The following is a 12,998-nucleotide window of genomic DNA, read 5'->3' on the forward strand; positions in this document are numbered from 1 at the left end:
TGTTCTCAGGGAGTGTAATGGTCTGAGCATGACTGTGAATTTAGTGTGGAACTTCTAAGGGAACTTCTGCCACGTGAATGTTTCGTTGTGGTTGCCTTTAGTTTGGAAACAAGCAAGCACCAGCAATGAGAAGGACCTGTCCTATCTCACAGATTGTCATTTGTTATTGGAAAACTCAAATTAAGCTGGAAGCAATATAAAGAGTTGTATTTTTTGACTTTCCAAGAATGATCTCTGGCCTATTTCATGTGGGGAATTTAGGGAGGAAGAACAGAAAACTGAAGATGCAGAAAATACATGTTGAGAGTGGGGAAGAGATGGTTGTTGAAAGGTGATCTAACACAGACATTCAAAAACTTCTTGTTGCTCTTGAAAATTGAACTTGTGTTTTATTCTGAAAAACTGCCTATGTGTGATTGAGGGGGAAGCTCACAGTTCAGGGAAGGACTGTAAAGAAGATACAGGGAGAACAGGAAGATACCTTTTTGTGTTTGTCTTCCTGATGTCATAAAATGCATTTTGTGAGAAATGTGGTAGTGGTCTTAAAGTCGTTGTGGGATGCTCCGGTAGGCAAGACAAAGTCATGTAATATCAATTTGTATCCTAATTAGGTGCAAGTCTCATTTTAAACTTCAGTGTTGTGTTGCAGAGTCCAGAATGCTGTGCTGTGTTGTTGAAGGGAAACATGGGAGTATTACAGCTGAGGCTGAGCTGGATGGATTCCTGTCTCATGCACACATTGCCAGGATTAACGTCTTATTACTGGAATACACAGGATCTAAATACTTGCAGTATGAATGGTACCCTCGCAGTAGTGTACGTGTTATGTACAATGTAGGGCCAAAGATTTTGAGGTCTCTGGCAAACTTTTGATTTTTTTTTTAAGGAATCAACAAAATGATCGAATTAAGATATTAGTTTATTCTTTTCAGTGGAGTGAGGGACCTGTCATTCCTCTTTCTGTCCTGCACAAAAGATGAAGAAACCTGAGTATGCATGTGTGTGCTTAAACCTGCACGTAGAGGAGGCTGACTGCTCCTGGCGCAGACAGAACTTCATTTTTTCTGATTGGTATCGCATCCACCATGTTGGAGGGTGGCTGCATCTGAAAAGGTAGTGGAGCTACTCTTTCATGTTATACAGGCTTTGTTCAGTACTGATTAGAAGATGGTGGAGATCTTCCGTAGCAATTTGAAAATTAAATGGAACCATTTCTAATTATGCAGTGGCAGACATCTCTGCAGAGATAAGCCAGCAGTCCTTGTTCATGCTTCAGCTGTTCAATGGGAAGGAAAGTGCTGAATTTTGAAGTACATGGGAGTATTTAATATAAATTTATAGTAAATATCTTGTTATTTTTACCTTTGTTATTGCTGTAGAAGATGTTCTTGGCTATATAATTGGAAGTGCTAGAAGGCTTTACCATGACATTGGAAAGGGCATTGTGAGGAAACCAACTTGCCTTGAACTTACCTGTTTTTTGACTGGCTGACTACATGGAAAACATTTATGGCCAGATTGTGTTGTTTGTCCTGGAAACTCTTCAAATGAGTCCTAGAACTTTGCATCATGATACAATACTGTATTTTGGATTTTAATCAAGATAGAATAGCTTGTTTCTCCCCATCTATCTCTTTGGGGTCAGAAAGGAAAGTTGTTCTTGTTTTTCTCAGTGGAAAACTTTCGTTTGTCAGTTTGTTTTTAAACTTTTCTGTGGAAGGAAGGTTGTGGCTGGATGGGGTGGACAGGCTGGTAATAGTATCTTATTACAGCTAAGTGCAAGTGTGCCAGAGGGATGAAAACATGGGGAAAGCTTGATTGACAACAGAAGATGAAAAAGACGGGTGTCCCTGAAGGTGTTTTTTATTTCCTAGGTTAGCATTCTAAAGTTCACAGGTTTGTGTCAAAGGTTGTAATTACTACAACACACGTTACCCTTATGAAGTGATCAACTTTGAAGTGGAGTCATAATAATGTCTTGCTATTTTTATATGCTGTGGAATCTGACCTTTCCTCCCTCCCTCCTTTTTGCATTTACAACAACTTGAATTTACTCTGCAATTGGTTGTTACAAACCCCATAATAAGAATTTTGCCAGGTAAATTCTATGGCAGCACTTGGAAAAAAGGTGTTGAACGATATTTTTCTTCTTATCTCAGAAGAATATCCTAGACTATGTTTGCATCTGTTGGTTTATTGTGGGTTGTGTTTTGAAGGAAAAACAAGTCTGTTACTAGTAAAATAGTCTGGGAAGCTTTTTTACTACTATTATTCTATGCAGCATCACAGGAAATTCCAGTTACTGCAGTGATACTGATGTTAAAATTAATATTGGAAAAAGTAATGAAATAAATAAGAATTATTGGCTCATACTCTTAAGTACTGATCGAAAAGATTATTTTGCACTTAATGTTTTCATTGCAGGACTTCGACACGATGTTTCCTGTCCAGGAGTGACAGCGATCAGTTTGGCTGTAATAATGAAACATTTGGCTGAACAAAGGTGATATTGAGCAAGAGGGATGATGCACAAGAATTGATGGTTCCAGTGTGTGCACTGGCCAGCTCTGTTCTAGTTTTCTGCTCAGAGCTTTAATTTTGTGCTTAGACTTTTACATTCTAACAAACAGTACTTAGTCAAATACCTGAATGTTAGAGAGAACTACCCCTCTAGGTTGGTGTGCAAGGTGTAGCTGAGTTGGTAATTACAGCATGGGAGGTTTAGGTGAGAAAAGACAGCGTGCTTTGGAGTGCTGAAGAGCAGTTGGAAGTTGTTTGTTGTATTGGTGTTATGGCAGTCTGAGGGCTGTCAAAACTTGAATATATTTTGTCAGGCTATTTTTAAGGGCTGTGTAAATGCATGCTTAGTTGTTGGCTGAAATAATAAAAGTCTTTGGGTACCAGAGCAAAGTCAGAGCAAGGTTAAGCTATAAAAATGGAGGTATTGCAGTGAATACCAATGATGGTTTCCCAGCATATGTAATTTTTCTTGTCTGCCTACGGGAGAGGTATTTCCCACCCACCCCCCAATAAACAAATAAACCCTCACCAGTTGTGTGTCCCTGTTGTCAGGCTTTCAGCTCCTCCCCACACCAAAAAGAAAAACCCAAAAAAAACAAACAAAAAACCCCCCAGAAAAATCAGAAACTGAGTGTCTCTGGAGCAGTGTGCTTGCTGAATAAGCAGATAGCAAGGTCTGAATGGAAGTTCTCCTGCTATTTCTAGCTATCCTGTATAGTTTGTCTTTCAGGATGTTCTGGTGATACTGCACACATTCTGTGGTTGATCAGCATTGCAGTACATCTCTGATTTCTGCCAAACTTCCTCTTGTAATAATCTTTGAACACCTCTGAAGGTATAAGTACTTAGCCAAAAGAGCAACTGTATTTGCTGTTGCTGTAGGAAAATGTATGTTATTTTATTTAACTGTTCACCATTTATACAGACTGTTTTTGGATGATGTTTGAAGTTATGTGCTTTGGGCTTTTTTAGTGTGTATTGTGTAATTAACTTGTATTATGCTCAGTTGTTCACAACTGACTTTGTCAGGGCAACACATTGTGGTAATTCTAGGGTTATCCTCTGCATAAATGCACCCAGTCATGCAGCTGTGGTTTAGGCAGCAGGCACTTCATGAAAATAGTATCTGATTTTGTGCCTGATTTTGTGTTGGGGAAGAGAGGTAGCCCTAACACTTTGTTTCTTGGGAATCCCCTGTGCAAGGGTATTTGGTGTAGGCCAAGATGTGTGGGTTTGCATTGCTTCAGGCCTTAGGCTTTTTTAGAGTTTCTAAGAATGATTTAAAAATAAATTCATAAAGAAAGAGACTTTTCCAAAGAAGCTGTATTATGCTTGTCCACTTAAGTTTAGGTGAGCACTGAATGCCTGGTGGATGGCAGTGGAATGCAGGCAGAAGTTGTCCCTGACAAGAGTTCAATTTACAAAAACCAATGTTAAAATATTACTGTCTTTTACTGTGGGCCTGTTGCTGTGGATTTAGAATCCAGGGTTTAATTTACATAACTGAAAATTTTACCGACTGGTCGCATATGACACTAAATTCTCCACTGATGCAGTGGAGAGCAAAATAAAATTATTGTACTCTAATATTAGAGAGCATTTCCTAGCCTGAGTCGTTTCAGGTTTCTGCTTTTGCCTGTGGGCGATGTTGCCCAAGAGTTCCTGTTTCACAGAGCCTCACCTGGTGACCTGGTGATGGTAATCTGAGCTGGGCTGGTGTCACTGCAAAACAAGAAGTCAGTCTTCTAAAAGTTACAGTGTGAAGATACGTGGTAGTCCTCATCATTTTACAGAATAGATAGCATTATATAAAACCTTAAAGCTTCTTTGAAGACCAGTAGAAAGTGTTTTATATCTTTATTTGCTCAAGGAGAGGGGAGTTGAAATGTGGATCTTCAGGGTTAATTTTCTCTCTCATCTCTTTTACAGCTATCGAGTGCAAATCCCGTGTATGAGAAATTCTATCGACAGGTATGTATGTCCTGGTTGACAGAACAAACCTCATTTTGATTTTAAAGAGTTGATATTCTTTTGCTATGCACTCAGGCTGGCCAACAGTGTGTGAACAATAAAAGTTCAAGGAGCACTATTCTGCTTTAAAATATAATTTTATAGTAACTAACTTAGGCCTGAGCTATATTGGTATAAATTTAATATTGGTTGTAAGATGACTTATTCAATTTGCCAGGCAACTGCCAAGTGTTATGACACACATCACTTTACAGTTCTAACAGACTGTGAGCTCTTGGAATGGAGTGAATTCTGAAAGTGCTGTATGGATAATGTTCTTTGTTCCTTTTTTAAAGTGAAGCTGCATTTCTTGTGTTTGTAGTGCAGCATCATGGAAGACTTGCATCTGTCTTGGAGTATCCCCAGAGGTGCTGACAGGATATTGTAAGGAGTGAAATTTGGATAGTAGGCCACTGAATGCAAAAAGAATGCCCGTAGTTCTTGCAGCTTCACTCAACAGATACAAATATTTTGGCTTTACAATGGAAAAATAAAAATATACAGAAATAAAATATAATATAATTTGTATTTATCACCTGTCTTTTATATTTTGGCCCAGCAATACTAAGGTGTCTTAATTCCTATAAAAACATTAAAAAAACCCCCAGCTGTTTCACCCACTTTGTAATAGCAATATTTTTTATCATGTGTGTAATGTGCTTTATTGTACAAATATGATATAAAAAATTTCAAGGAAATGTAAACTACATGACTGGATGAAACAATTCAAAATAGGTGTGGTTTTTTTTAATTGATCTAATGAATAATCAATGAAACCTGTAAAAAAACAACCTTATAGGAAGGGGTTTTTGACTTGTGCAACTGGTAGTGTTCCTGTCTGTTTGTCCTAAGGCAGGATATAGTGTGTATGACCTCTTTATTTAGGACCTTCCCTTGGGTGTCAACATCAGAATGTAAGCTTATCTGTTGGGGAAGAGACAAGACCGTGATTTCTATCCATGCTCTATTTTTGGATTGTGTTTAGAGGATTAGTCCCATTACCAAGTTCATAAAACAGCAGTTAAAGGCTATGATGCCTGAAAAGTTTGAGCTTTCCATTGTACTTTAATAAGAGTTTTTCTCCACTACAGGAGAGTAGCAGATTTGACATTACTAAACAAGGGGAGAGAGTTTACCTCACTCTAAGTTCAGGTGGCTCCTGGTGGCTGAAGGAGATTGTATCACCCTCACAAAGTTTTCCTTCAGTCTGATGGACAAATCCACTGTGTGTTTATCTCTAGGCATTGGATTAAAAGCCTTAGGAGAATCCCATATCATTATAAGATGATCATTGTAAGGGCACAAGAAAAGGCAAGGAACTAACTGGTTTGCACTTTAGGTTTCCTAGTACTTCTGACTCTCACTGTCATGCACCACCTTTGCCATGTGCCTGTCTGTCTCCTCCTCCTGACTGCAGTTGTTTAACCACTGAAATGTGAAGCAAAACATTGGATAAAGAAACTGAATTGAAGCTCAAATGTGACACTGGTTCCTAAATCACTTAGCATCTTCCATTTGTTGGAATAGACAGCCTGGTGAAACTGGAGTGCTGTTTGTTGTCCAGCAGCCTCAGCAGTGTACAGGAATGGGGATTCCTTAAACATGATGTTACTCTTAGTGAAGTTGTGCCAATGGATTTGTTTTCCAGAGGATTAATTTTCTCACTTGCTCAGCTGAACTCTTTTCTGCATTTATCCTAAAGAGTAGCTTCAAATCTACTGTGTCTGAAGACTTTCAGTTGCACTAAAGAACTTTTGCCTTTCCTTCCTCAGATAAGGAGATGTCAGCTTTCAGAACAGAAATGTTAGAAAGACATTTCTCACTCTGTCCCATGGTGCTGGTAGAGTGGGTTTATTCTTCAGTATATACCAGAAGTACTTCAGAGCATTCCATGCAATGTGAGAATAAATTTCTCACCTGAAATAGCTCTGATGCTGAGTACACTTCCAGCTTAAAGTAATTCATCTGGCACAATGTGTTGTGCAATGGGTGCAAATCCTGGCCTTTGTATTTAGAATGAGGTTGGAAATCTCAGCCTTTCAATAGGGACACTTTTCTTTCAAATAATTATTTTTCTCTTCAACCTTTTCTAGACTGACTCCCAAAACAGTGTGAGGTTAAAGGATAAATTTAAATACAGGTCAGAAAGCACTAGGAAGTTACTTAACCACATGATGCATTGTGGCAGGAAAGCTGTGTGCCTGAGCTGCTGCTGAATTCTTGATGAATCCTGACCTGAAGTACTGCTCACTGTAACCTTGTGACCTAATGACATCAGGTGTTTGTCTGTGACTTTTAATGATTTCTGGCCCTACAAAAGACAGGGTGCAACAAGGAAGTTGTTTAATGATACAGATTTGAAAACTAAGTTTTGCATATCAGGGAAAAAACTGCCAAGTTGGTCTATAACTGACAAACACCAGCAATCTTCTCAGTGTAATATTCAAACATAAGTACCCCCATCCCAACATTCAAGACTCAGTAGTTTGTAAAGAAATTGAAATCAGCCCTTTAAAAAAAATAGTTACTGAAATTTAGATACAAAAAGCAACTATGTCTGTACTGGGTTAAATCAGAAGCCTGCTTAAATCCCTTAAAGTCACCTTCCTCTGGGTTGGACGTAGGGAAATAAAAAGTAAACACAGCTGATACTGTGGTGTTTTGTGACTTTCCTGAAAGAGAAGTCTTGGGCTGGAGGTTTTCTGAGTGGATGCCAAGATTACTGTGCTTACGTGCAAGGTTGACTCCACTGAAAAGGGGGATTTCATGCAGTGTCGTGGCAGGTTTTTGCCTATAAGGTGAACAGCTCTCCCATACTGACTGAATTGGATATTTTAAAAATCTGAGAAGCAGCCTAACTACAAGGCTGTAGTGCTTGTAATTTTATTGCCCCTATCAGGGAATCCTCACTTACAGGAAAAAACCTCTCCTAATTACAATCATACTACTTATGTTGAAAACAAAAGGTGTTTTCACTTTTGTATTGAATGACACTTTTGGGATTGGTTTCTGAGTGTTTTATTCCCTTTCAGAAGTGTCTACAGACAACTTTGATTTGCTGCAGCATTCTTTCCAAATGATAACTTCTCCAGGCTTTCACCAGCCAGTTCTAATCCCCTCTTTGGAAGCTGTTTGCTCTGAGCACCTTGTGAGTGCTGCACCTGTGAACTCGGGCAGTTGGTCTGACGTTCCAAACACAATATTGAATATAGTCTTTGTTTAAACACAAAGCTGTGAGACTGTAAGTGGTGCAGTGCAGCATCATCTTCAACCTACCTGTGTGATGTATTAAGGGCGACAGTTTGAATTGACTGAAGATACCCTTGAGTCCTATTCTCCATACTGTGCCCTTTTTAAGCATCCTTTTGCTTTAGACTCTCAAAGACTTGGAGCTTTTCCTCTATTTCCCTTGTCCTTACATCACCATGTAGGGGATGCAGGTTTTTCTGCTTGCTTTTTCCACTTGAAAAGTTTTTGGGTAATAGCTATGTATTTTAATGATCTCCCTGTTGATGCAGGGAGAAATGCATGCTGGTTGGTCTGCCTAAACTGTCACCAATAGGGAGTATTTCCCTCTGGTGGGGTGGTAAAGGGATCTTCAGCAGAGCTTTCTTTTCCAGACTGTAACAGTAATGAATGCAGAGCTGAACAATGAAATGTAATCAAACTCTGGGACATTTCTGTCCTTACAAGTCAAATTTTTTGCAGGAATCAAGAAGAGAAACCTGTGATTACGGAGGGCTAATTAGGTAATTCAGGTGATGGCCTAATTATGAACAACCTTCCCTATCTGCTTGAGAAATTCTTGGGCTTTGTCCTTTAAACTTACTACTGGAGACCTTGAAATTCAGACATAAACGATGGTTAGAAGCTTAGAGCAGTGAACACTTGATTGCTTGCATATGTATTGGTGTGTTTTTATCAGTTTTTAAGTGGAATTAATCTAAGGCTTCACTGACAACCTGTGAGATTTGTGCTTGTGTTGGGGTGTTGGCTTGAGACTTGGGTTACCTTGGGTTACCTTCCTTGCTTCTGCCCCAAACTCAGTCATCCAGCAAAATTTTTATCTCCCTGAGTCTTAGGATAAAGTGTGTTTTTCTGGACCATTGTGAAACACGGGTGAAAGATGCTTAGGTACATATGCATAATATATGTTAAATTTGGCAGCGTTTAAGATACCAACTTCCAAAGTCTGCCTATAAATGTTGAATCTGGAGCAGCTAGTTCAAAATGTCTTAATTGCAATGTAACCTGATTTTTAATGAAAGGTAGTTTTGCTTTTGACAAAAAGCCTGAAGATTGTTCTCAAAGTGACTGTGTTAACTTGAGCATTCTTCTTTGCTAGCTTTTTGAGAGCCTGTGTAAAGACATCAATTCAAAAGCGAGTTTTTCATGTAAGGTGTTTTCCTTCCCCAGGTTGATTCTGCTAATGCTGGAAGAGTGTTAGCTTCTGATGCAGCTGTTTTCTTGAAAAAGTCTGGATTGACAGATTTGGTACTTGGAAAGGTATTTAATGACAATTATTTAATTATCCTGTCTCTTGCTTCAGTTAGTATCCTGTGTAAATTAAAATATTTAGTGGTACGTGATCTTCCCTAATGTTGTTCAATCCAATAGTTTCCAACTTCAGTGCCCTTGCTTATTCTACTATATTTGTAGCTTGTGGTGGAAATTAAAACAATATTTAAATTTGTCATCACAAGTAAGTGCTATCATGAAAGTTAAGACATGAACTTTCCTCCAAGAATGCACTGTTAAATAGAGTGAGAACTTGCCAGCTTCCTCTCAGTGCTGTGAACACTTTGTCTCTATTATTTTTGTGTTTTAGATTTGGGACTTAGCTGATACTGATGGCAAAGGTATCCTGAACAAACAGGTATGATTATTTCTGTGATGTATTAGGTTACTCTGACCATTAGAAACCCATAATACAAGACAAAAGTTAAGATTTCTGGTTCAGGCAAGCAGTTTTTCTAACTGATTTTCCACCCAGATTTTTATAATTGGAATTAGCTATGTAATTCCCACCTGAGTAAAAACTACAATAAATGAAATAGCCTTCAGCTGCCTCATCAGCTTCTCTTCAGGTCATAAAATGGGCTACTGTGTAGCTGTGCAGTACAATATGCTGAGAAGTAATTCAGTAATTTAATGTACTGTATTTACTAAGAAGGTGACTTTTTCCTTTTAATCTTGGGGGAAACAATGCAGAAATTAAAATTCTAGTAAAATCTCCAAAAATTCTTATTTATCTAATTTTGGTGGACTTTACATTAGTACATTCTGTTTGGAGCTGTCCTGCCCAAGTTGTGGCAATGAGCAGTGTGGAGGCAGACTTTACATATCAGTGGTGCTACAGACAAGCTCTATTGTGTATTGCTCTTTGATTTAAAGAACAGTCTGTGGAGAGGGAACTGCTTCATCCCATGGTGGCAAAAGGAGAAGGTTGTAATGTCTGCCAGACAATTTTGGGTTTTTGGGGACTTCTTTTTTCTGTTTTCCTCCCCTTCCATCAACTGTCTTTGGGATCAGCTCAGTTCCTCAAAGATAAACAGCTGTAATTACACTTCAAATTTGCACTGTTCTGTCATAGAAGAACTGAGTGCTGAGAACTGACTGCACTGGACTGGAAGTTACCAAATGCTTGGAAAATTAATTACAAACTTTACCTCAATGGAAGAATCCCACAGTTGCTGCCTGTTGCTTTCTTTCACTTTCTGACCCCCTTTGGAGCCATTTGCAACCCTTTGTGTATATAGCAATACTAGAAAGCTCTTAACTCTTCTGAAATTTTAGTATTTTCATATTATAAATCCTTCCAAATTTCATTTTTTATCTTTAGGAATTTTTTGTGGCTTTGCGACTTGTAGCGTGTGCACAGAATGGATTGGATGTTTCCCTGAATAGTCTTAACTTGCCTGTTCCTCCACCAAGATTTGTAAGATTTCTCTTTTAATTGAACATATGAACTCATTAGTAAGAACTGCTTTTAAGTGAACAATTAGGAAGGTTTGGTATAAATACCAAACACTTCAGAGGGTGAAGTTGCAGAGCAATGGGGCCCTACAACAGGGGAAAATTAAGCCATGTGGAATAAGATGCTACATGTTCTGGTGGGGATTTTAATATAAAATTATGTGTAATTTGAAAGAAAAAATAAATATATGGTATTTGTTCTATTGGTGTTGTTCTTAACGGAAGAAACATTTTAAATTTTTTACTCTAAATTTTGGTATGAGTGACTAAAATGCAGTTCTGGCTTTGAGAAGCGCCTTGTCAAATAAGGGAGTGGTTTTGCAAGTTCAGAATCATGTCTCTTTTAATGTGGGTTTTTTCCCTGCCCTGTTTTTCCTTAGACTGATACCAGTAGTCCTTTGCTGCTCAGTGGAACAGCATCAAGTGATCTACCATGGGCTGTTAAGGTAAACTGAATATCAGACTGTTACCAAGAACTCTTATCTGGTTTGCAAGAAAACATGTCTTTCTGAGAAAAATTTAATGCTACTGGTAGTTACAGTTTATAAAGTATGATAGTTACCATTCATGTCAAATCTGTAATTGGGCTACAAGACCTAATTTGATAAGAACACTTAACCCTTGGGAAATCTCTTCATGTTTAGAAACTTGAAATAAAGGGGAAAAAAAAAAGGAATAGTGACCTGAAGCCATGAAAATAATTGAAGGAGAAATCTCAGTGGGTTTTGGATGAGTCTCTAGCTGATTTTAAAATAATATCTTTTTCATATTTTCTTATAAGCATCAGGAACTGCAGTGTGTGTTTATTAAAAAAGAAAAAAGTACTTGTGAAAGAACTACTGCTTCTTAGGCTACGAGTGTGACTGTTTGCATAAGTAATATTTTTCTTCTGCCCCTGCAGCCAGAAGACAAAGCCAAGTATGATGCTATTTTTGACAGCCTAAATCCAGTGAATGGACTGTTGTCAGGGGATAAGGTGAAACCTGTACTCCTTAACTCAAAACTGCCAGTGGATATCTTAGGACGAGTAAGAATATCTTCTTAATTGTTAATTCACAAATAATGCCTGTGCTGCACTCAGCAATAGCTGTTTTTCAAATTGAAGGTTTGTAGTAATGAGTCTATTAAATGAACTATTAAACTATTTAATGCCATCTTATGGAATGGCCACACATGTGCAACTGTTAAACTGAAAAATTAAATAAAATTTCCTTTGATATTTGGATAGATCACCTCTTACTACAGTGTAGGTTGCTCACTGAAAACTCCTGCTGTTAATCTCAACAGAACTTGGGATATGGTGGAGGGAGGCTGTTCTCACGTTTGTTTTTAATGAGGTTTTAAATAGGAAGATGCTGCAGTTCAGGCAAGCATCCCTACATTCTGCTTTTTTTTTGGCAGGTGTGGGAATTGAGTGACATTGACCGTGATGGAATGTTGGACAGAGATGAGTTTGCAGTTGTAAGTACCTCTGCCTCCTGGGGTTCTGAAATACTGATGGCAGAGTTTAAAATAGATGCCTTGTGTATTAATTTTTGACAGTGTGGTTCATTTATTATCTTTATTTGGAGACCTTAATCAAGTTCTAGTACTGTTTAATGTTTCTATCAGTTTGTTGAATGTCTCTCAGTGCACAGCACTTTGAGGGTTAAATGAGCCATTAAAAACTTACACCTGAGATCTGCTGTCCCATGAGACACTGAGTGTTTTTCACTGAGGAAGTTTTACCTTAACCTTCAGTATTTATAGAACTTGAGTGCCTCAAGGTACCCTTGAGGAAAAATTTTGTGAAGAAATTATATATAAATTCTTCAGAAGTTCTTAGCAGGTTAGAATTTTAACACTATTTATGCCAGGACCGATGAAATAAGAAGTGATAAATAAGAGATGACCACAACAAAAGAATAGATGCTAAGTGGAGCAATTCCTGGGAAAATGGTGGTACATTAATATTGAGTACTTGAAGTCTTCTCTCAAATAAAATTCCACAAGTCATGGTACAAGCCTGATAATATTTAGGAGAATCATTTTAATGTTCTAAAAAATACTGAACTTCATTTGCTAAGGAGTGAACCTGAAACAAAAGTAGTACTGAGACACAGTCAGAATGCAATAAGCTGCTGTTTAGTTGAGGGGCTTGTAAAGGAGAAACATAATGAAAAAATTATACAAAGATATTTGTTAACTAATTCTTTAATCTAGATAGATAGATAGATAGATTTAATTCTTATATATTTACATCCACACACCTTGTTTTCTTGTTCAGGCCATGTTTTTGGTGTACTGTGCTTTGGAGAAGGAACCAGTGCCAATGTCCTTGCCTGCAGCTTTGGTGCCACCATCCAAGAGAAAACCTCTTAGTGTTCCAGGAGCAATGCCATTAATTCCATCTTCAACATCCACCAAAGAGTCTCATCAGTCCTTGCCACCTGTAGGCATTTTAGCTGCCAAAACACCATTAACACAGGTATAGTTCTGAAGTTATTGATGGT

At 38.1% G+C, this 12,998-nt stretch overlaps 1 protein-coding gene across 7 annotated transcripts in view; it reads left to right on the top strand.

Annotated features, from left to right (window-relative positions):
- Positions 1-12,998, top strand: part of EPS15 (epidermal growth factor receptor pathway substrate 15) — a 68,827-nt gene that overhangs the window by 22,872 nt on the left and 32,957 nt on the right. For all 7 annotated transcript variants that reach the window (XM_064665243.1, XM_064665242.1, XM_064665244.1 and 4 more), the window contains 8 exons: positions 4,450-4,491; positions 8,947-9,036; positions 9,359-9,406; positions 10,373-10,468; positions 10,887-10,952; positions 11,408-11,533; positions 11,908-11,967; positions 12,773-12,973. In XM_064665243.1, coding sequence (XP_064521313.1) covers positions 4,450-4,491; positions 8,947-9,036; positions 9,359-9,406; positions 10,373-10,468; positions 10,887-10,952; positions 11,408-11,533; positions 11,908-11,967; positions 12,773-12,973 — 729 coding nt within the window. The remainder of the gene's footprint in view (positions 1-4,449; positions 4,492-8,946; positions 9,037-9,358; positions 9,407-10,372; positions 10,469-10,886; positions 10,953-11,407; positions 11,534-11,907; positions 11,968-12,772; positions 12,974-12,998) is intronic.

This window comes from Pseudopipra pipra, chromosome 9 (genome assembly GCF_036250125.1).
Source record: "Pseudopipra pipra isolate bDixPip1 chromosome 9, bDixPip1.hap1, whole genome shotgun sequence".
Lineage (NCBI taxonomy): Eukaryota > Metazoa > Chordata > Aves > Passeriformes > Pipridae > Pseudopipra > Pseudopipra pipra.